Source organism: Sorex fumeus, unplaced genomic scaffold (assembly GCF_029834395.1).
Source record: "Sorex fumeus unplaced genomic scaffold, SorFum_2.1 ptg000072l, whole genome shotgun sequence".
Taxonomy (NCBI): Eukaryota; Metazoa; Chordata; class Mammalia; order Eulipotyphla; family Soricidae; genus Sorex; species Sorex fumeus.
In genome coordinates this window covers 47,763,036-47,787,565 of record NW_026606129.1, presented here as the reverse complement: position 1 = coordinate 47,787,565, position 24,530 = coordinate 47,763,036, and the positions used below count along the sequence as shown (strand labels likewise).

Genomic DNA, 24,530 nt, shown 5'->3' with positions numbered 1-24,530 from the left:
TAGCACCATGCACAAGCACACACACACACACACACACACACACACACACAATAATTCCACTTAACTCCTCTCTCCTCCAGCCCCTGGTTTCAAAAACAATGTGCTATGGAAACGCCTTCCTGGTTTTGCTTCTCCTTTCTCCTTTCGCCTTGAGGTAAGTCAGCTGTTCTCACACTGACTAGAAGTAAGTGGTGATCCTAAGAGCTGAGAGGGATCAGTCAGAAAGTTTCTATCTGTTCTTCCACCCATGTCTGCCTCTAGCTAGGTTCTGCACATTCTTTTAGGGGATTTGCATTAGAGTTTTATGTTTTTTATGTTCAGCTTTGGAGTCTGTCTTCTCCACAGGAAGGGCTCACTTATTGGGTTCATTGACTCAGAGGTACCTGTTGGGCAAACCTGAGGCTGAGGGGATGTGGCTGCTGTTGCCAGGGCAACCCCATATGCCCCAGAGCCATTTAAGTGGCTCTGCTGTCTCAATTCCTATACCACAGCCAAGTGTGCGCAGGCATCAACACAAGGTATCCTACTTCCAGTGAGCATCTTGGCCATGAATGTGGGGAATCCCAGACACTGCAGAAACCACAGCAAAGGGAAGAGAAGGAGAGAGATAAAACAAAGGAAAAAAATCAATTTAATTCTCCCAGAAGAAACTGCCAATGTAACGAACGATTTCCCTTTATGGTTATCTTTATTTAGTGTCCCAGCTCATAAGAGAACAATGGTGACTTCTGTTTTGGCCAGTGTCCCCAGAAGCTCCCTGATGGGCAGCAGCTTCTCTCCAGCTGCCCCCTGCTTCCAGCAGCACCTTCTCTGACCAGTGTCTTTCTCTTCCAAGGCTGAGTCACCAGCAATGCATCACCTGTACTTATGTACTTTATGAATTCCCTCTTTGTTGTCTGATTGGTTATATTAACCAGGATGTAGAAACCAACCTGATTGGTCATTCAAAACACCCGACAGATTACCTAGATAAAGAACAATTAGTCCAGAAAAAGAGACCAATCAAGTCACCTCTTGCATGCACACAGATTTTATATATGTGTATATATATATATATATATATATATATATATATCACCTCACTTGTGGTCCCGTTGTTCATCCATTTGCTCGAGCCAGTAATGTCTCCATTCATCCCTGTCGCATGCTAGCATAGCCCAATGGCATATTGGGGGCAATATAGGAGCGATAGCACAGTGGTAGAGTGTTTGCCTTGTGCGTAGCCAGCCCCAGGCAAGCCAGGTTCGATTCCTCTGCCCCTCTCGGAGAGCCCGGCAAATTACCAAGAGAATCTCACCCGCGTGGCAAAGCCTGGCAAGCTACCTGTGATGTATTCGATATGCCAAACACAGTAACGACAAGTCTCGCAATGGAGATGTTACTGGGCCCACTTGAGTAAATCAATGAACAACAGAAGGACACTGCTACAGTGCAGCATATATATCTATATATATATATATAGATATCTATATATATCTATATCTATATATATAAATATCTGTGTGTGTGTGTGTGCCCCTGCTCCCTCCCTTCACTTCCTCTGTGACAGTACCCCTGCGATTGCAGCTGCATTTGGGAGGGGGGTTTTAAATGAAAGAAAAAAAACTTTTAGTCACCAACCTCCTAGAAGACCAGGCAGCACATTCGCACATTCTCTCTCTTTTCCCTTTACAGATTAATTTTCTTTACCATTCCTCTTCACGCCCCCTCCCCCTTCCCCCCTTCTCCATACTTTTTAAAGATCAGTTCCTTTGCTTGAGCAAATGAAATTTGAAATGAGTTTTCAGAATCCATTGCTTGGACACTTCCCCTGAAGCTAGCTCTTTAATTAGTTTTCTTCTGGCAATGCGACCCTAGACTAGTTGGATCCCTGGGCTAGGGGCTGGAGAGAAGTTTGGAGTGTGTATATATAAAAATGTCCCCAATAGTTACTTACAAAATGCTCCTCTAAATTTTGTGCTATCCTCTAAAAGCACACTTAACTGAGACTACAAACACACAGTTACTTCAGAGATTGGCTTTTATTATGGGAAAATTTTTCTTACAGGCAATTTGCAACTTTTTTACATCCATGAGAATTGTGTGTATATATATTTATACATACATGTACAATATGCACACATACATACACATGTATATGTTTATAAATGTATAACTATATACGTTCTCATGGATATATATATCCATGAGAAATGTGTATAGATCATATTATATATATGATATATACATATATAATATGCACACACATGTATACACACAAATTGATGCATACATAATTATCAGAATGTCTTTGAATTAACCCAGGGGTCAGTGTCACCTGCTGCTTATGTGTAACAATCTTGAAAGCAAAGGAAAGACTCATTTCCCATAAGAGGTAATAAGCCTTAGGTTTGAAAAATATAGCACTTGCTCTTATCTGCCATCTTAATCACATGTGATTCTCACACCTTTGTGTTTACAGCCTCATCTTGACGGGTGTTTGCTGCCCCACAATTGAAAACATGTACAGACGAATAAAAAATAATTTCACACATGCACCAACACTCTAAGTCACTCCATGTGATGAATGAATCACATAGTGTTGGGTTCCATTTGTTGGGAAAGTCATTTGTAAGGAGGAGCTAAAGCACCCACTCAAACCTCACCCCCTACGCTGCTAGATTGTACTTTTTGTGGTTGATCACGTTCCAGGCAGTCTGTTTGCAAATGAGTGTGTCTCTCCTCCCCCTTTGTCTATTGTTGGTCAATTGGCAAATGATTAGAACAGGGGTGTACCTGGGCAAACAGAAACAGGTCCATTTGGGTTTCCCCCTCTGTGGGGAATACTTGTAAAGCCCTGGGTTTTCTTTAACTATATGTAATCACCTCAACCTCCTCCTCATCGCTGACTCAAAAGTGTTCAAGCTCATGAATGCGTAAGTCTAGAGTTTTCTAGACTGGAAAACCTCCTTATTCAGGCTGAGATGGGAAGGATGGCTGGCTAGGAGTGCAGGCAAGGTCTGAGGGAGAAATTCCTCAGTTTGACTGCTCTGGGATTGCATCCACACTCCCTAAACTAAGCCCTTCCTTCACTACTGCTTTTGTTATTTTTGGTGATATGGGGGATAGAACCCAGGACAAGGCAAGACCTTACGATGCATGCAGGTTCACAGGCAAGACAAACCATCTATGGCTGAGCCATATTACCACCCCATGTCATGGTCCTCCTGGGTTTGACCTAAACCTTTTCCTTCTGAACTTGACATCTCTGTAGGACACCTCCTGACAGGGGACTCAGAGCCCTGTAATCCCTGGCTCCTTCCTGCTTCTCATTTCCAAATCCCATCCTTCTTCAGTGCTGCTGACTCCCAACTAAATGGGGTGAAAACCCTCCCAACCCCCATCCTATCGTCCCCACCTCCCATCCCTGACTTGTGGGCTGTTTGTGGCTCACCTTTACAAATAATCCTCTGGCTGTAACATGAGTCAGCTATGACTCCAACCAGGAGTTTGCTGACTCTGAGGAGCAACACTGTCTAGGTTCTTCATGATCCAGCCTGCCCTTCCTCCCCAGAGGGTCTCCCCATCAGCGACATGCCTTCCCACAGCCAAACTCTGCCATGAAGGTCTGAAGCCAGATGCTGTCTCTCCCTTGGCAGATGCCCTGCCCCAATCACTCCTCATGAGGACACTTTGCCAGCTTTTATTAGGCTATGGTTACCTGACCAGGACCTCCCTGGAACTCTTCCCTGGATAGTACCTTGGATGGAGATGTCCCTCTTTAACCACATGGTTGTTTTTACTCCCCAAGTGCAAGTCAAGGACCTGTTTTTGGTTTTTTTTTTTTTTTAGTTTTATTACAGGGACCACACTTAGTGAATCTGGAGGTAGGTGAGTGCTGGAGCCACTCTTGGCCATGTGGGCCTGACAGTTAGCTGCTTGGCCCCAGCTGTGTGCTGTTCAGGGGCCCCCAGGGACAACTGGGAATGTTCCTGAAACAATGTGATCCAGGAGTTGGACTGAAGACCTCCCCCATATGAAGTCTGTGCTTTCTCTGCTGCCCATGGATATGGTCCTGTTTCAAACATGCATCTCCCCTAGATGCTGCTTTTACAGGTAATAAACCAAACAACAAGATTTCTTCACTAATTTAGATAGTTCCATTCGGCTAATCAAACTCAAGAATTAGCCACTCTGTGCCGATTCCTTTTCATCAGAGTGGTGTTTGAACCACACTGAGCTGTGCACAGGGCTTACTCCTGGCTCTGTGTTCAGAATTCACTCCTGGTAGTGCTCAGGGAATTATGTGCAGTGCTGGGGATTGAACCGAGGTGAATGCAAGCAAGGCAAATGCCTTAACTCCTGTATTATTGTTCTAACTCCTGTGTATTTTTTTAAAAAAATAATACAGTTTTGCTTGAAGGGAAAACTGACCAATAAAATGCTGTGGAGGAGGGAGATGAGAAGGTTGTTGTTTCACCAACAAGTGTTGATTTGGTTTTCTAGAATTGATGAATATAAGCAGAAACCAAAAAAATGAATGAATTTTCAATCATCTATGAGAGAAACTTTCTTTTCAAAGACTGGCTCCCACCCTCAGGCTATGTCTCAGAGCCAGGCCCATGTCACAAGCCCACAGAGAGGTCCTGGTCCCCTGTGGACCGGGTATAAACTGAGCTTACTCGCTCTGAGGCCTCTCGATTGAAGATAGAATAATGTTGGCAGAAGCGTCTGGCAATGTGTTTCTGGAAGAACCCTGAGAGGTAACTTCTGAACTTCTCTCCAACGAAGGCATAGATGATGGGGTTGATGCAGCAATGTGTCATCCCCAGGGTCTCTGTCACCTGCATGGCCTGGTCCAGCCGATTGGAGCTCTGGCAGTTATTCAAACCAAAGAATTCCTGGTAGGCACTCAGAAGTAGGACGATGTTGTAGGGGGCCCAGAAAAGGAAGTACATGATCATGATCGCAAAGATGAGCCTCACGGCCTTGTGCCTCTTCTTCTCGCTCCGACACCGAAGCAGGGTTTTGAGGATTCCCGAGTAGCAGATGGTCATCACCAGTAACGGCAGCACCAGACCCAAGATAAACATCTTTAGTGCTTGGAAACTCTTCCAGAAATGAAATTGAGTGATTGGGAAGTGAGGGCTGCAGGAGTAATGGGATCCCTCCTTTTGAGATTTGGTAAAGATGATTCCCGGGAGTGAAGCAAGCACCGACACCACCCAGGTGACCACACTTGTCACCACCCCGAAGGTGACCGTCCTGGCTTTTAAAGCAAACACGGCATGGACGATGGCCAGGTACCTGTCGATGGTCAGGAGGATGATGAAGAAGATACCCCCAAAATAGCCAATGTGATACATCCCCGTGAAGAGTTTACACATGGCATCTCCTAAGACCCACTCGTCTGCTGCATAGTGCGCCCAGAAGGGAAGGGTGAGGAGGAAGAGCAGGTCGGAGATGGCCAGGTTAAACAGGTAGATGTCGCTCATGCTCTTCAGCTTCTTGCAGTTGATCAGGGTGAGGATGACCAGCAGGTTGCCCAGGAAACCGAAGATGAACACCAATGAGTAGAGGGGAGGCAGGAGTCTGGCTGCGATTTGCTTCACATCAATTTTTTCACAAGGCGGTGACATCCCATAATAGTCATAGTTAGGAGATGTTAGATAATCCATCTTGCCCAATCTAGGAACCAAGGAGAAATGAACTTTTAAAAAGTTCTTGTAAGGCTCTATGAGGAACGCAAACTAGCTTGAACATTAATAGGTTCCAAAAATTGATAAATAAATTTCTGTTTTGAACTCAGAACTCCTTTTTTATATTTGGCCAAATGATGAACTTTTATAGTGGAGGTTGAGGGTTGCTGCTGATTTCTACTAGAGGGTGAAATTTGTGCTGTTGGGGAAATTCACAAAATCCTCATCTCCAAATAAAAATCTGTGGTTCCTTAGCCATGTGACATTGAATGAAATCTTGATAGAAATGTCAAGAAATGGAGACAGGCCCTCTCTGACCGCCCCCTACCCTTTGCCACCGTGGGCATTCCCTGGAAGGTTATCCTCATAGTAGGCCAGTTACCCTGCACAGCTCCCAAGAACATTGGTTCTACACATCTTTCCACTCATTCCACCAACCCTCAAGGTGACCAAGTGAGGCAGGGCAGGGGATTGCCCCCATCCTTCAGAGAAGGACCCCATAGAAAGTTTGGGCAACTTATCCAAAGTCACACAGCTAGAAAGCAATTGATTTTGAGTGAAAGCAGCCCACACACACCCTTATCCACAGGCCACCACCTCTTATCCCTTGGCAGGAGGATTTAAAATCACCTTAACGTTAGCCTTGGTGTAGACAGAATGAAATGGACTGATACTCAAGTCCTCCAAGAAGGTCTTAAGAACCAGCAGACAATTGTAAATTCTTGCTGCTAACCTTGCATTTTTCTCTGCAGTTTGTTAGCAGTTTCTGAATTGCCATGATGGAGAAGTTCCATCCTGTCAGCAGACATGGCCAAGTGGAAAACACCTCATAGGAGCTGGCTCAGTGCCTTGCCCCATGGACCGCCGCTCTATTTCAGTTCCACTGCTGCATTGAGAATCTTCTCTAAAGAATCATTCCTGAGTCTCTTGCCCCCTGTAGTGCAGATTAGGCAGTTGATAGATGCAACCAGAAAACTTTGCCTTTAAATTTTAAGCCCCCCTCTCAATAACTTATCAGTTGTGCTGAGGAACAAACCGATATTAAAGAGAAGCTTTGATATTTGAAAACTGATTGTAACTTGAAGACTTTTCAGGCTTCCCCAGACAAGCAAACAAACAGTAGACGCAGGCTTAGACAAAACTCTGGTCCTGTATTTCTTCAGAGGATATCCTGCTGGGCCAGGTGGGAGATACTGTATATCTGCCAGAAGATCATTTTCTGCCAATATTTTAACCAAGAATCATTTCTCTAAAAGTATTTTGAAAAACAATGTTACACCCTTTCAATCTTTCACTCACAATCCTGTTTCCCATCTTAGATGTTATCATAGTCTGAAACTCTTTCTAAATCCCAACCCTTTCCTTTTCTTAGAGATAATGCAAAATAGTTCAATGAGCCGCTGATGCTTGCCAGATACCTTCTATGGTTTCCTGGAGAGTCCTTCACCAGGGCTTGACAAAATACTAGCCAAGAGGCTGAGGGGTGACTTACCCAGAGACTTTCTTCTTGGGTGAACAGATATCTCAGCACCTCTGATCAGCTGGGCTGTGCAAATCCACACAGAGTGAGGAGGAAATGCAGCTTCATCTGCAAGGGGAGGCGGAGTTTGATGAAGCAGCACTACAGGGCTAAGGTCTTGGAGAATAGAATACTGCTTCTTCTTTTTTCCAAATTGGGCTGAACAGAAGGTGAAAATAAATCTCTGGTCTGAAAGGATAGATCTATGGGCTTTTCCAATAACGTGATTTTCTTTGGTTTTTCTGCTCATCCAACCTTCCTGAATCTCTGAGAAATCAGAAGTAATTGAAATGTAGTGGAGTTCAAAAAACCTTGATAGAACTTTAGTTAAATGCTATCTCTCTAGTAAAATGTTCTACCAACAGACACTGCGACCACAGAGTTTCTCAATGATGAGGCTAACAGGGTGTCAGGTTCTGATTTTCCATTTGTCCCCAGTGGAAGTGACCTTAAACCCACTTTTAATTGGGAGAGGGACATTAGATTGACCCTCTGCTCTCCTTTCCTCCTCTCCTTCTATTCCTCTTGCCCACTCCCAGCAGTCCTGTACAATTCTCTGCCACTACAACTGCTGGTTGAAAGGTTTTAGATCTCTGCTCAGCTGTGTGCCCAACATTTTCCCCATCTTCCTCTGGATCAGGCATCATGTGGGTGCACCTTATAATAAAGGGTCACCTAGTTACTCCGTTTTTCTGTACTAGCAGACTGTTTATTGCTAGGGTACAGTCTGAGTGGGACACGGAGATATTTTCAATATGAAATAAGCAACAAGTGACAAGAGGATATGGTTGAGGGTAGGATTATGTGATGATGTTCTATAGAAGGTCTGCCTGAGTTTTCTGGGTGCTTTGTTACTTATTTAAAAACCTCAATGGTTAACAACAGAGACCCAGTGAACAGTCACGAGAGTGCATGTAGGGGTTGCTGTTTCCTCTAGTCTTGACTAGGAAGGGTGACTAGTGATCTACAGATAGATAAGGGAGACCCCTAAAATGTGAAGGCAACTGTCTGAGCTGGCTTTCTGATTAATGGAATGGGCTGAATAGCAGTAGCCTCTTCTGGGTTTGTTGGGAGAATTGCATGAGTCAGAATTGAGCATATAACATGCAACCCAGAAACATCAAACTCTTAATTATTCATACTTAGAGTTTATTTTGGGCTGGAGCAATAGCACAGAGGGTAGGGTATTTGTCTTGCATGTGGCCAACTCGGGTTCAATTCCTCTGTCCCTCTTGGAGAGTCCGGCAAGCTACCGAGAGTATCCTGCCCACATGACAGAGCCTGGCAAACTCCCCATGGCATATTCAATATGACAAAAACAGTAACAACAAGTCTCACAATGGAGACATTACTGGTGCCAACTTGAACAAATTGATGAACAATGGGAGGACAGAATTTATTTCATGAAATTCTAAAAAATTCTATGGGAATCATCGGTTTCAGGGGTCCTTGCCTAGAGTTGACTGGTACCAGCTAATGAGAGAGGATGAAATAGTGAAGGGAAAACCTGGTGCTTAACAATTGGGAGGAAATGACAGCTGGTCTGGGGAAAGCCAGAAAATACAGAAATAGCTCAGCAGTCATGAACTACCCCTATAGGGTAATGCATTGTGTTACAACAGAGCTGGGTAACTTGTGATTGTAAGAGCAGAGAACTATGAGGGAAACATCCATCTTGTACACACAATTCAGGAGGCCCTGACTCTGCCGTCCTGGTACTCATGCTGGCCAGCTTCATCATGTAACTTGAGTTTGAGAGAACGACTGGTATGCTCAGAACTTAATTTTGTACCTGTGAAAGAGAAGTGTCCCTGCTCCCTATAACACCAATCTACTTGACACATCTATAGTGAAGACCAATTGATAGAACTGTGTGGAGCCTTTTCCAATACCTGTTCTGAAGCAGGAGACAGGAAGAGCCTTTTCCAATACATGTCCTGCAGTAGGAGACAGGAAAACAAAGGAAAGGATAGTAGTGACATGCTCGGTGTGTGTTGTGTTGTGTGTGTGTGTAAACACCACCAAGAATCCTGTCATACCTCAGTAAGAATGACAGTTAAAAGCTGAAATATCTTTAATATAATTTTTGGCTGGGGCAGAGGAATGGGGAAAGGGTTGGTGTGTGTATAAAAACAATTCACTATAGTATGCTAGGAGGGCTGGGATATGGCCCCACTGGAAGAGTGGGAAAGGCCCTGAGTTTGATTCTTGGCACCCCATGGTACCCCAAATACTACCAATCATGACCCTATTGGCTCCCTAATATCACTAGGCCCAAATACCCCTACCATCAGGCTGGTACCACCAGATCTTCATTCACTGGGAGTGACTTCCCAGCCTTGGTGCACTACTGGCATAGCCTCTTTATTAAGCAACCAACAAAAATAAATATGTTGGGAAAAGGTCTGGGTTGAAGCCCATGCTGTGTTGCAGAGGGCCTTCTTGAGATTATGAAATACCCTTTCCCTTCCCTCACTCACTCTCCCCTGCCCCACCCTCACCCCCCAACCCCCACACACTCACTGACTTTCTTCTTTTTCCTAATTCTACACACTTATGCTTGGTTTTCTGAAAAAGACACTTGATTCGAAAATGAAAAGTTTTGTTCCATGCTTCCAGTGTTTGAGTCAGGACATTAGGGTTGTATGTCACTAGGGTCACTATTTCACTAGGGTCACTAGTCCACTAGTGTCACATGTGTTTCCTCTGAGCCACTGGGCGGCAGGCCTCTAGCTACTGGCACTCACATCTGTGTCACTTTGAAGGAGTTTCCATGGTTTTCTTCTGACCTGCTGCTGATGCTCTTATTATAGGATCTGGAGGTGCGGGATTGGGAGGGTGGGGGTAATTGTAAGAGGAATGAAACAACCTTGAACTTGGGTGTGAAATGACTCCGGTAGAAAGGAACTGGTTAAAAGCTAACACATCTCCTAAGAGAGTTGTGGCATGAGACCTCCTCCAGGATGGTCCTGGAGTCTAGATTGTTAAAGCCATCAAAAGATCATTTCTCCTGGTGAGTTGGTCAATCATACAAAGGGAGACAAGGCTGAGCCAACTGGTAGGGAGATAGGAGGAAGAAGAAACACAAGAACTGTGAAACCACATCAGCAAGTCTTCATATTGTGGTTACATTTATTCAGTGCTGAAGAAGTGCCCTGGGCCCTCACTTCCTCCTGCTTCCTTGGGATGGACTCCTGCAGACAGACACCCTGTTGAGCCCCGTTTCCAGGCTTCACCTAGTCCATGTGGACTTCCCAGGCCTGACCCTGGAGTCCATTTAGTCTTGAAGGTGGGAACTGGCCCTGGGATCTGCAGGGCTGGCATCTCCCTTGACAGAGGAGGAAGTGGAAGCTTTGAGCGGGCAGGTCTGGCCCCATGGTTCCACACTACCCTCTAGAGGCTGTCAGCAATCGAGCTGTTTCCTCTAAGGGACACCCAGGACCCTGCCCCACGTGGTGGATGATCATATGTAGAAATGTGATACTTGTCTTGCAGCATCTGAGAGTTCATCTTGGCATGTTACCAGTGAACACTGGACTGACTTCAACAATCAAAGTGGTCTTTATGCTCCCTACTCTAAAATTAAAAAAAAAATGTTCATTTTGAACTAAAGTGATACTACAGGGAGCAGGGTGTTTGCCTCACCCAAGACTGGCCTGAGTTGGGTTCCCTGCACCCCATAGGGTCCTCTAAAACCTCCAGGAGTGATCCCTGATCTTAGAGCCATGAGTAAGCCTTGAGATCTGTTGGGTGTGGCCCCCAAACAAAATAGAACAGAAGTTCATCTTGTAAATTCTTTCTATTGAATTCCCTATACTTCCCTGCTTAGATGGCACACACGTGTCAGCATCCACCTCAGTGAGAGATGAGGGGCCCTCACTCAGATGGGAAGTCAGCTTGATGCATCTGAGGCACTTTGTTCCAACCAATGTCCCAATCTGGGGCTTGTGCCACCTTAGGTCACCATATACGACAGGCCCTCTATGATTGTTGATCACTAACTGCACCTGTGACTCCGACCATAACAGGATACTTAGTGAGGCTTTTCCTAGTGCCTGCAAAGGCAGCTTTTGGTCAAAGGTTGTACGCTAAGTACCCCCTAAAATAAAGGCACTGTTGCCTCCTTGAGGGTTTACCAAAGCACCTCTCTAGGCCCCCCAAAGGGTTTTTCACCCCAAAAATATAATCAGGAAAGGTTTGTACAAGAGGGTGGGATTGATAGGAAGAGGAACATGGGGAATACCTAGTCCTGTCAAAGTCAATGGAAGGAACTCTGAGACAGTCCTGGGGGACAGGGTCTCACAGCAAAGTCAGCACTTCTGAGGGAGCAAATTGTGGTGAGACAGGAGAGAGGAGGGTGGACATGGGGACATGGTGCGGGGACACAGGCAGGGGCCATGGTGACACAGGTAGGCTGGTCTCCAGACCCCTGGAGACCTCAGTCCCCTCAGTCCCTTCCTCCCTCCCATAGGAATTGTGACCCCAGCCCCTGAGAATGCAGGCGGCAAGAGGTGTGACTTGTGAGAGACCCCGAAGGTTTTGGCAGAGACACTGGGGCACCTGTCACCCCAGGGCCCTCAGATGATGCTGCCAGATGTGGTATGTCTAAGTGTGTCCACCGTCCCACCAGAGTGGACAGAGGACAGAGACGGGGGAGTTGAGTAAAAGGCTCCTGCTGGTTTTCTTAAGCCTTCCCTTCCTCAACACCACCCATGCCAGAGAGGAGGAGGCACAGAAGTCCCCTGAGTTCGTCCCACCTTTCATTGCTCAAGGGCCCTGGAGGTCAGGCTGAGTGGGTCATGGAGAACAGAGCACAACCTCCTGCAGGTAGAACTTTCCAAAATCCAGTTAAGTCGAAGGCCCCTTTGAGTCAGTGATTGCCACACTCTAGACTATTATTGGAGGATGTTTCCAAAGGACAGAGTGACCCCAAAGCAGAGCCCACTCAGCTGCACAGATAGGCTAACTGAGAGCCCTCAGGCTATCTGGACAGCTGAGTGGGCAGAGCTGTGGAGTGTCACAGGATCCACATTACTGCACCCAGAAGGGGCCTGCCCAGGCCACACACCTTTGATTAATTATTCTTTGTCTCTGTCTCTCTCTTTGTCTCTCTATCTCTCTCTCCCCACCCCTACCCCCTAAGATAGCATTCATAGTGCTGAATGACAACTGATGTTCTAAAGAAATGCCTGAGAAGGACCCAAGATAGTACAGCAGACAGGGCACTTGCCTTGCAAGCAGCTGACCAGAGTTTGATCCCTGGCAGCCCATATGGTCCTGGAAGCCCACCAGGAGAGATCCTTGAGCACAGAGCCAGAAGTAAGCCCTGAGCACTTCCAGGTGTGGCCCACAAACAAAGCACACAAGAAATTCCGAGCCAGTTCCTCCCCTGGGTTTTGGGCTGCCTCACAGGGCTGAGCTCCCAGTCCAGATGCCTCTGCTCATACAGCAAGGCTTCTTTTTGCTGGCTTCCAGTGGTCTTCCTGTGAGATCATTTCTACAGGGTCTCTTCAGTTTGATAGGGAAATTTTAATAATGAGCAAAGGCAAAGCAGAAAAGATGGGATCTTGCCAGCTTAACTCCCAGAAAGCTGTAGGAGGCTCAAAAACACAACAAAAATGAAAACAACCAAACCCCATCAAACCTCAAAACAAAATAAAGCAACACCCTAAACTAAAAATGAAGAGGAAGAGCAGAAAGAAAAAAAAAGGAAAAATAACCCTCAACTAGGGGTGGAGCCAGTCCTGTCCTCCCCACCCCAACGAGACCCCAAGTCATCGCCCACGAATGGCCTCTCTGGCTCCTGATCAAGTTGCTTAATGACCATGATCCCAGAGACTTAGAAACAAATCTCGGAACCCAGTGGCTTTGGGCAGTAATGTGTCCGGACCCCGCAGTAGGTTACTGTTGCTGGGCCACCCCAGGGGAGAAAGGGTGCTGTCCCTCCACCTGTTTCCCCGTGGCGACTCAGTGGCCGTCATCCTCCAGAGGCCATTGGACAGTCAGGTTTGGGCCTGCAGTGATGAGACATTTTGGGCCTCATAGGATGGGGGTGGAGCCTCTTCTGTCCTCCCCCCCCCCAACAAGACCCCAAGATTTCGCCCACGAATGGCCTTTCTGGCTCCTGATCAAGCTGCTTAACGGCCATGATCCCTGAGACTCAGGAGTAAATCTCAGAACCCAGCAGGTTTTGGCAGAAATCCCTCGAGATTTAAATGTTAAAATTTCGGAATTTCAAAATAGCGCGGCCACTACTGCAGCCACGTGACATCATATGTTATTCATTATCAGCAATAGAAAACAAATTGTCTGCTGTTGCCTTTTCAGCAGATCTGAGTGTTGGGGTAAAATCTCAAATAATAATGGTGGGTCTGGTGTCAAAATATTGAATGTGATCAAAGTAGAGAGAGAGTAATCTGGAAATCATCTGCCCCACAGGTAGGGAGAGGGTGTGGGATGGGGATATACTGGGGTTTTTGGGGGTGGAGAATGGTCACTGGTGAAGGTATGGGTGTTTCATTGTATGATCTAGACTTAGACCCGAAAGCTTTGTAACTGCTCTCACGGTGATTCAATAAATAAAATTATAAAAAATGAAAAAAAAATTAAGGGGGAGTTCATGCACAATTCAATCAGCTAACCAGTGGCTGAATAAATAGCAGTACTCCTACATTTGAAAAAAAGAAAAAATAACCCTCAACTAGAAAAACTTACCCTAACTAGATAAAAAGTCCCCCCAAATTCCCTAAAATGTGCCCAGCTTTGAGCATTGTTAATTCAGGAGTGGGGAGGAGAGTCTATGTGCAGACCCCAATCACACGAAAGGTCTTCAGAGATGCCCCCTTCCTGATATCAGCTCAAACAGCCCATGCAGGTGTGCTCCAGCAAGTATTGGAGGTTAGATGTTTTCACTTTTAGAAATAGAGGCACCTCCTAAAACATGAATGGTTAAAGAAACTTTGGTACATCTACACAATGGAATACTATGCAGCTGTTAGGAGAGATGAAGTCATGAAATTTGCTTATAAATGGATAGACATGGAGAGTATCATGCTAAGTGAAATGAGTCAGAAAGAGAGGGACAGACATAGAAGGACTGCACTCATTGTGGAGTATAAAACAACGTAACATGAGGCTGACACCTAAGAATAGTAGATATATGGAACAGGAAGATTGCTTCATAGCTGGAAGGCTGCCTCATGAGCAAAGGGGAGAAGGCAGCGGAATAGAGAAGGGATCACTAAGAAAATGATGGCTTGAGGAACAGGTTGGGATGGGAGAGTTGTGCTGAAAGTAGATAATGGACCAAACATGATGACTTCTCAGTGTCTGTATTGCAAACCATGATGCCTCGAAGTAGAGAGAGAGTATGGGAAATATTGTCTGCCATGGAGGCAGGGGGAGGTTGGGGAAGGGGTGGTATACTGGGGAGATGGTGGTGGGGAATGTGCACTGGTGGAGGGATGGGTGTTTGATTATTGTGTGATTGTAACCCAAACATGAAAGATTGTAAGTATCTCACGGCAATTCAATAAAATTAAAAAAAAAATAGGGGCACTTTTCAGATGCAATTTTTTTTAAAAAATAAAAATCCTCCTGTAACCGTGCTATGCTGTGATGCCGTCAGTCACACCTCTGGGCTCCCAGTGTGTCCCATTTGCCTCTAACCCTGGGCTCTGACACTCCATTCCTTCCTCTTCCTCCCTTACCTTGAACGCGGAGGTCTGAAGGCACAGGCATGAACACAGACACATTCTGTGTGCGGCTCCCAGCCTAGCTGCACCAACCCAGTGAGACACATGGAATAATCCTTCCATTAGAACAAATTCTACTGATGAAGTCACCATACACCATGGCCATTCATGAGCTTCGCTGCTTTGCAGCACCCCCATCTCCACCTCCAAGTCAGTGATTTAAAGCAAAAAACAAGGCAGGCGGGTGCGGTCCCACTCTGCGGCTTCCACTTGCTCACTGGTACACGTGCTGAATAGAGGAGAAGGAAGGCTCCTGATGTAGAGGTGACTAGATGGCTGGGTGGGGGAATCCAGTGCTCAGTCCAACCCTCCATCAAGAGTCCTCCCCTTGGAAGAAGGCAAGTCCTCTTTCCATTAGCCCAGCTACCTGTGGATATGGGCTGGAGCCATAGCACAGCAGGTAAGGGCGTTTGCCTTGCAGGCGGCCAACATGGCAAACCCGAGTTCAATTCCTCTGCCTCTTTCGGAGAGCTACCGAGAGTATCTCGCCTGCACGGCAAAGCCTGGAAAGCTAACCGTGACATATCTGATATGCCAAACACAGTAACAATTGTCACAATAGAGACGTTACTGGGCTTGCTCGAGCAAATCGATGAACAACAGGAGGACAGTGACAGTGACAGTGACCTGTGGATATGCAGGGGGTGGAGGGAGAGCATACCCAACTGCAGTGCACACTGTCAGCCTCATGGGGAGCACAGGCTTGTGATCACAGAGGAAAGGAGTGAAGACTCATGGATAATAAGACAAAGTTCCACATCACTGTGTAACAATAGAGCAGGCAGGGGTTTTTATCTGTGGTACGAGCAGTCACAGTGATGTGTTAAGAGTAAGATACAGGACTGCACTTTGCAGGCACAGTGTTGTAAAGCGGGTCTCCAGAGCAAGTTCATCTTGACTGGTCTCTTATTTACACTGATAAGTGGATGTGCATGAGGCCAACCTGGGTTTGATCCCCAGCACCTTGCATATGGTCCTCCAAGCTCTTTCAGAAATGATGCCTGAATATAGAGTCAGGAATAAGCCCTGAGAATAGCTAGATGTGTCCCTGAAACAAAAACTGTCCTCTATACATATTACAAAGGGTTTATTAAGTTTTATTTATTATAATTTTTGGAGCGATAGCACAGCGGGTAGGGCGTTCGCCTTACAAGCGGCCAACATGGCCGACCCGAGTTCGATTCCTCCGCCCCTCTTGGAGAGCCCGGCAAGCTACCAAGAGTATTCGATATGCCAGACACAGTAACAATAAAGTCTCCAATGGAGACGTTACTGGGCCCGCTCGAGCAAATCGACGATCAACGGGAGGGCCTTTACCTTTACCTTTTATAATTTTTCCCCTATTCCAGGCATCAAACTCAGAGCTTCATGCATATAAACGTGCTCTACCACTGACTTACATTCTAGACCATTATTATTCATTTACAAAACAAGAAGAAAACTATTCTGTCTATGAAAATACATGAGTGATGAGTACAGTGAAATCAGCCAGTCACAGATGGACACACACATAGTCATGTAAGTATCTCCCACACACATGCAGCATGTGAAAGAATCTATTTCACAGATGGAATGATCGATGAGTAGGGGGAGATGGGATAATAGGGAGCTGCTAATCATAAAAGCTTTTTTCTTCTTTTTGGGTTACACCTGGTGGTGCACCGAGGTTACTCCTGGCTTTGCACTTGGGAATTACTCCTGGCGGTGCTCTGGGGACCATATGGGATGCTGGGAATCGAACCCGGGTTGGCCACGTGCACAGCAAAAGCCCTACCTGCTGTACTATCACTCCAGCCCCATCGTAAAGGCTTTTGCTTTTGGGTTTTGGGTTACAGCCAGCTGTGCTCAGGGCTTACTCCTGCCTCTGTGCTCAGGTCACTTCTGGTAGGAATCGAGGTACTATATGTGATGTTAGGGATTGAACATGGGTTGATTATGTGCAAGGCAAGCACCTTAACCCCTGCACTATCTCTGGCCCCACATACAGGTTTTTAAAAAACTGCTATGATTAGAGCATTGATTCATTTTTCACGTCATGGTCTCTTTTTAAAAAAAAATCAACATTTATATTTCACCCAATACTTACATTCCATTCAATGACTTAATAGAACTAATACAAATGCATGAAGATGAGGCACTCCCCGCCGTGCACCCCACAACTCACATCTTCTAGCCATGATGCAAGAAAGCAAAGCCTAGGAACATCCAGGTCCTCATCACCAGGTCCTAGAAGTGATTTTTTTCTGCTTACTTAATTCCTAATGTGTCTCACAGAAGCAAGTTTTCACTTCCTAAAGTGGATATATCCAACTACATCCCTCCCAGGTCATCAATCTTTGTCCAACGGCCATTAGGTCAATAAGAGTTCTCCTGGTCCCAAGAGGGACAGTTAAAACACTTTATAGGTACATCTACCAAGTACCTAGACAGTGTTGTGATTTAATCAACAACCTCACAAGAATACAAAGAAATAAGGCAAGAAAATAGAGAAAAAGAAAGAGAAATAAAAAAAGAGAGAAGAAAATGAGATTTTTTGGCAGTATGCTAGGGAGAACAAAGATACTGTTGGGATGACAATTATGTAGAATATATTGTGATCCAAATGTGTCCCATCACCAGCACCTACTCAGTCCCTAGAGCACTGTCCTCCAGTGCCCCCATTAACAACCCCTTCTGTTGAATTCACAGTCTCCCAAACCTAGCACATGCTTCAAATCTCTTTGCTCAGCATCGGAATTTTCTCTTCGATTACTTTCTTTCACTGCTTATTCAACAAACTTTGTTATTTATTCCAAAAGTTGGTATAAAACCTAAAAAAAAACACTTCAAATGGCGGCCAGAGAAAGAGCCCAAAGGACTAAGTGCATGTTTTGCATGAGTGTGGCCTGGGTTCAATTCCTGAGCCCTTGAGTTCCTCTGATTACTACCTGATGTGACTCCTGAGCACAGAGCCGCAAGTAGCTCTTAAGAACAGCCAGGTGTGGCCCCTAAAATCCAGTGCCTCTCAAATGCTTCCCTGAATGATTATATTCCATTTTTCCTCAAAAAAGTTTTTGACAAAAAATTAAAATATGAGACAATTTTGTGGTAAAATATGGTAATGAAGTTTTTTTCAGGCTGGGAATTATACTATGTATAATTACAAAGTATAAAATGATACATCTGCAAGTTGCAACTTTCAGCTATACATTTTAATTTTCACTTTGAATTAAAAAGAAATATATGAATTGTTTGATGAACAAAGGAGGGGGGTGAAAGTACTTTGGAAAATATTTCTCCCTGCCCCCCCAACCTATCTAGAATCTTCCCATTGTGCTGTCATTTATGCCTCGAGTTCCTCAAGCCAATGTCTGGCTACCAAGGCAGGTCTTGGTCACTTCTCCAGACCCTTCTCCCCTGAGGGACAAGAATTCATGGTAAAGGCTAAGAGTTGGGACAAGGCTAAGAATTGGGACAAGGGTGGTGGGGTGGCAATGAAAAGGCAACAAGCGAGGCAACAAGCAGTCACATGTAGAGGTGCATGTGGGGTTCTGAGTATCCTTCCTGGCCTTGACACAACAGTAGATTCTTCCAGCAGATTCTGGAAACAACTCACTCTTCCTCCTGGTTCCAGCCCCTCCTGACAGAGGCACTCACGAGTCCTCACCTCTATCTCATAATTACTATTTCCAACTTTCTCCTTTCTGCAGAAAAAAACAAACATAGGCTTATATATTTTTTAATCTCAGTATAAAATCCATGTATGCTATAAACAAGAATTTTGCGAACATCTGTGCAGGCAAATGTTACCTAAGAAATGCAGGAATGATGAGATAATGAAGAGACTTCCAATGTAGGAGGTATCATTGTGAGAGACAAGTCATGATAAAGTAGACACATGTTATGCCTTCATGCAGAAGACGGTGGGACCCAACTAAACCTCCCCCAAATGATAACAGTCCCCTCCCTTGTGTTCTGTTGAAGTTTCCAGCATTAAATCCAGCTGGTAAATGGACTGAGACAACAACATTTTCTCACTGAAAGAGCAGAGCCCCTGATGTTCATCCTCATCTGCTCAGTGGGCTCGGAACTCCCTTCTCCTTGAACTTGTCCTTCTTCACACTCCCTGGCTTCGCTTACCTCCACCCCAGGTCTCTCCTCCCTTCTTCCAGGCTTTACAATAGAGGCATCAACACTGTCAGTGAGAGAGGGAAGAGCTGGAAAAGTCTGGAAACAAGAAAATGGACACAAGGTAATGTGGCGTTTTCCAGGGATTGAGGAAAAAATGAGTTAAGGGTCCAAGTCTCTCCAGAGTATATCCCGAGCACACAGTGGCTGTACAAAGGACACAGGTCTGTCTGGGAGCACATGACCCTGAGCATCCATCACGCTGAGAGGCACACAGTACAGGTTGCTGTTCTTCCGCAAGTCCTCAAAGTTTATCATCTCTAGATGGTCCGAACTTTAAATCACCCTTTCAAAGAACAAGCACACTGAATGTGTACTGCTCATTTAGAGGCCAGCTGAAATTTCCTGTTCTCCAGTGGAGGGGGTGTGCATGGAACTTGCTCGATCTGCTGTGTCCCTATAGAAAATAGGGCACTGTTTGCAGAGGTGTTTGGCGATGTGCTTGCGGAAGAATCCTGAGAGATACCTTCTGAACTTCTCTCCGACAAAGGCGTAGATGATGGGGTTGATGCAGCAATGGGTCATCCCTAGGGTCTCTGTCACCTGCATGGCCCGATCCAGCTGACTGGTGCTGCTACAGTTACTCAGCTCGAAGAATTCTTGGAAGGTGCTCAGGAGCAGGACGAGGTTGTAGGGGGTCCAGAAAAGGAAGTACATGATCATGATTGCAAAGATGAGCCTCACGGCCTTGTGCCTCTTCTTCTCATTCCGGCTCCGAAGCAGGGTTTTGAGGATTCCCGAGTAGCAGATGGTCATCACCAGTAGCGGCAACACCAGGCCCAAAATGCTCCTCATGACTGTATGGAAATTCCTCCACCCAGCTGGAAAGTGAGGGCCACAGAATACCTGAGAATCTTCCTCGTGGGATTTGGTAAAGATGATTCCTGGGAGTGAAGCAAGCACCGACACCACCCAGGTGACCACACTCGTCACCACCCCAAAGGTGACTGTCCTGGCCTTTAAAGCAAACACGGCGTGGACGATGGCCAGGTACCTGTCGATGGTCAGGAGGATGATGAAGAAGATACCCCCAAAATAGCCAATGTGATACAGCCCCGTGAAGATTTTACACATGGTGTCCCCGAAGACCCACTCATCTGCCGCATAGTGTGCCCAGAAGGGAAGGGTGAGGAGGAAAAGGAGGTCGGAGATGGCCAGGTTGAGCAGGTAGATGTCGCTCATGCTCTTCAGCTTCTTGCAATTGATCAGGGTGAGGACGACCAGCAGGTTGCCCAGAAAACCAAAGATGAACACCAGTGAGTAGAGTGGCGGCAGGAGTCTGGCTGCAATTTGCTTCACATCGGCTTTCCGGCAGGGCTCGCTGTCATCATAGTCAAAATTGGTGGTGGGTCCTTCCTCCTCCCCATCGTTAGCAATGGTGAACAGAGAATGATATGGCGTGGGGGTGAGTTGAGGGAAAAAGTCGACTGCCATCTCCCTCTGTCCTGTCAACAGAAAATAAGAGGATGACATGGAACCTCGGGGCTGCCACCCCCACCTCAAAGTGCTACACGTAAGCTCTCCCTCCTTAAGAGCAGGCTTGCCAAGTCATTGCTTTGCTTTGCTCCTCGGGGTGAAGGCAGTCATCAGCTTACTGAGCACTTTCCCACACCCTCCACCTTCCCAGAAAGACATATTCTTTGGATCAGGACAAACATGCTGGACCTTGGATTTCTCCACCCACTATGCGGGTAGTGTGTAGGTCTGTGACCTGTGCCTGGACCACACTGTCCAAGGGCACTCTGCTAGAAGCCATGGGGGATATTGTTCTTCACTAGGAGCAATGCAAGAGAAATTCTGACCTGAGGCCTACTTGATTTTTCTCATTTCTGCCACCTGTCATGGTATTAGTTTCACTCTTACATTTGCTTACCATGGCCCCTGCATCCTGAACAAGCTAGTACTTTTTGTTAAGGGCAGAATAAATACAGTACAGCTTGTAGTCTTAGGGCAGCAATACACTGGATTGGCCAGAAATCCACAGTCTATAAAACAGTTAAACATGCAAGAATATGATTACTCTTGGAGGCAAGAGAAAAACTAGGGAATGTAAGGGGAAACTGATGCCATGACAAGTGGCAGAAATGAGAAAAATCAAGTAGGCCTCAGGTTCAGTTCCTGGAACTGAAACAGATTCAGTTTCTCAGCAATAAAACAATGCATAACTAGCCAACCTGAACCCACCTGGGAAAGTTCCTGGGCTCAGCAAGTAGGCTCAATTAATCAATCCTTACAATGCCCCAGAAGTTGCTTTTTGTTAACTTTAAAAGAACAAGAAGTCTATGTAATCATAAAATTGGTACTGATACTGGAAATTATTGTTTAATTGTTGCCTAACCACTGTTACCCTAGACACTTGCCAAAACACCTTTGTTTGGTAACTAAGGAAGATTCTTTCCTGAAACAATAAGGCATGTACTGTTTATGTAATCAAACCCTATATAAATTGCTTGCTGTCTGAAGTCAGGGTCACTATCAAGAGAATACCCTGGGTGAGATGGTTGACCCCAGTCTACTGGAATAAAACTTCTTCTGCTTTTCCATTATCGAGTTAGTGTTTCATTCCATCTTGCTGCTTAGGAACTCAGAATCCTGGGCTTAACACTCTCAGCGACTCACGGTCAACAGGGTCAGGAGCTCAAGGTGAGGGCCTGTGGATGCGGTGCTACTTGGGTCCTGTGCTGCCAGGGATCACCTGGCCCACTCCAGTGGTGCTCTGGGGCCTCCAGTGCTATATCTGGTTGACCATGTGGTGCCTGGGAGCAATGGGGACCAAATGAGGTTGACCACAAGCATGGGATTTGCTTTAGTACTCTCTTTCCAGCCTCCCATTCTCACCTTTGAATTCATACAGCTCAGAGTTGAATTCCACATTGTTTAGCTCATGGAAATTGCCCTAGATATTTCCAAACCCCGACTCCAACAATTTATTCACTGACTGGTATTCACTTTTCTACATGCCATACTCTGTCTCAGGCCCTGGAGACAGAGCAGTGAGCAAAGTGGGTGTCAATTACATTCTTTCATTCAGTCTACCCAAACGGAATATCCCCAGAGACTTGCTCTGACTTATGGCTATTTATCATGGTTATTTATATGGTTATTTACTCCTTTACTAAGAATCAGGACTTGGTGTTGTTCCCGGTCTCCAATACTTTAGATTCAGATCTAGACTTTCCGAGTCAAGTTCTGCAATCATTTACTGTTGTGTAATTTGGGAATAATTTCTTCTTCAACTGTCTATTTCTTTATGCTCCAATTAGTACCCATACTGCATTGCAGCAAAGATAAATTCCCCTAAGTTTTGGGGACTCAGTGCAACCCAAGGAGCAGATAAACTCCCCATATGTTGCTGTGCTCTGTGAATTCCATTACCCAAACTCTTGTCTGATTTGATTCACTTCCATGCACCTCTTGCAGCTGCCTTCTCTCACTCTGGCTTGCCTGTGGTCTTTCAGTTCCTAGCCTTGCTCCCTTTCCATCCATCTTCTCTGTCACTGAAATTCCATCACACACTTCTCGGTTAAAAGGGTTTAGTAAGCGCCATGATTCGATGCTTCTAGACAATTCTCACACAACTCATCATTTCAAAGCCCACTTATGTTTTTTTGGTGGGGGGAAGTAGGGAGTGACACCCAGTGATGCTCAGGAGTTACTCCTGACTCTGTACTCAGGAATCACTCCTGACAGTGCTCTGGGGACCATATGGGACGCTGGGGATAGAACCAAGTTTGGTCGTGTGCAAGGCAAATGCTCTACCCGCTTTACTATGGCTCCAGACCCACTTCTCAGTTTTATCTCCAATCAAAATCCTAGATCCTAGAATCTGGTCACAGTTGGATACTTTCTATTTGCTTCAAATTCACCATTCCCCTTACACTTGAATCATCACACACACTTGCTCTAGAAGGTGGGTAAGCTTATGTACAGCCTTCAGGAACTCCTGTCCAAATTCCCCTGTTCCATGAAGCCTAACTTGCCTCTGCTATCAAATCATCCTTATTGTCTCAATATAACATTATCCTTTTTATTCTTCTGGAGATCAAAGAGTAGTTTGTGTTTCTTTAACTCTTACCTCCTGGTTAAAGGAGGCTCACAAAATGTTTGCTGAAAGAACGCAGAGTTCCCATTGCAATAATAAATAGCATGATGCTCATTAGGGCTGGTGCTTAAGAATTGGCTATTTAGGGACTGGATACAGAGCATAGTGTGTAAGGACATTTGCTCTGCATGGGACCAACCCAGGTTTTATCCCCAGAAACTTCATATGATCCCCTGAGCACCACCAGTAGTGATCCCTGAGTGCACAACCAGGAATAAGCCCTGAGCACAGCAGGATGTAGCCTCAAGTTTTTTTCTTTAAAGCCTTTTTTTTGTGGTAGTGACTGGATTTTTAAAAAACTTCCCTATAAGGTTTCTTCCATTTTCTTTTGTGAAAGATGCATATTACAAGCCTTGTCTTTCACACTAACAAGTCAGATTGTTGAACTCTGTAGTAATTAAATAAAACATCAAACTACCTAAACAATCATAACTATGATCATGCATCAAATGTGCTTAAAGGTCTAGGTGGCATGCTATATATTTCACACACCTACACACAGAGACACACAGTCGTACACACAAACACACATACATGGTTCTAGCAGAAAAATAAGAAACCCAAGGCAGGGACCTCTATTTGGAGGTTCTCTAGCAGCACCAGGCTTAGGCTACTTCTCCCAGAAGCTGCTAAATTAATGTAAAAGGAGTAGGTAATTAATAGAGATCTAGCTGGCTGCAAGCTGCTGAGAATCCAAATGTTATGCTGTGGAGTAGATTCCCAGGCAATTCAGTGGGCGATGATACACAAATGATTCTCTTGGGGTCCTTGCACGTGGCTCCTTCCCTGCAGCCCCTCAGCCTCCCAACACCCCCCACCCCTGGGCTGGCTCTCCACACCTCTATGAAGAGTGAATTTCATCTGTATTTATCAAGTGCCAGGGCTTCAGGCTTGCACAGAATTTGTCAGCCAAAGGACGTAGCCAGAATCTTGTTCTATGATTCAGTTTGAGATGCCAGGTAGGGTGCAATGTAAAGGTGGGGTATATGTGTGTGGTTGAATGTCCTTACCATGTCCACCAGTTGCTCTTCGGGTCATGCAACTGACCTGCTCTGACCCTCAGATGCCAGCCTTCTTTGTTATGACCTTCCTCTCCTCTCCTACCATGGCAAATTCCTAGCAAGGTGACTGAAATGTGTCTGCCTACGTGTCATTTTCAAATGTCAGATTGATAAAGTAAAGGAAAAACCCTCTCAACTCACCGGTAGTCGGCTTCTTCTAAGTAGTACTATGTGTCAGCCTTCTCAGCAATGAAACAGACCTGGTGGTAGAAGCTTGATGCATACAAGTAGGAAATAAAGTTTCCTGCA

General features: G+C 45.6%; 2 protein-coding genes across 2 annotated transcripts; both read right to left on the bottom strand.

The window, feature by feature from the left end:
- Positions 1-4,604: 4,604 nt before the first annotated feature.
- LOC130037901 (C-C chemokine receptor type 5-like) lies at positions 4,605-11,121 on the bottom strand. The gene is made up of 2 exons (XM_056129913.1): positions 11,113-11,121; positions 4,605-5,657 (listed from the first exon to the last, which is right to left on the bottom strand). The coding sequence occupies exon 2, from the start codon at positions 5,655-5,657 to the stop codon at positions 4,605-4,607; it is 1,053 nt and encodes a 350-aa protein (XP_055985888.1). The 5' UTR covers positions 11,113-11,121.
- An 8,321-nt stretch (positions 11,122-19,442) lies between these two features.
- LOC130037898 (C-C chemokine receptor type 2-like) lies at positions 19,443-24,466 on the bottom strand. The gene is made up of 2 exons (XM_056129910.1): positions 24,423-24,466; positions 19,443-20,563 (listed from the first exon to the last, which is right to left on the bottom strand). Exon 2 carries the CDS (start codon positions 20,550-20,552, stop codon positions 19,443-19,445), a length of 1,110 nt encoding a protein of 369 aa, XP_055985885.1. The 5' UTR covers positions 20,553-20,563; positions 24,423-24,466.
- Positions 24,467-24,530: the final 64 nt, after the last annotated feature.

Coding starts and splice junctions, on each gene's coding strand:
- LOC130037901 (XM_056129913.1), bottom strand. CDS start 5,657: ATGGATTATCTAACATCTCCTAACTATGACTATTATGGGATGTCACCG.
- LOC130037898 (XM_056129910.1), bottom strand. CDS start 20,552: ATGGCAGTCGACTTTTTCCCTCAACTCACCCCCACGCCATATCATTCT.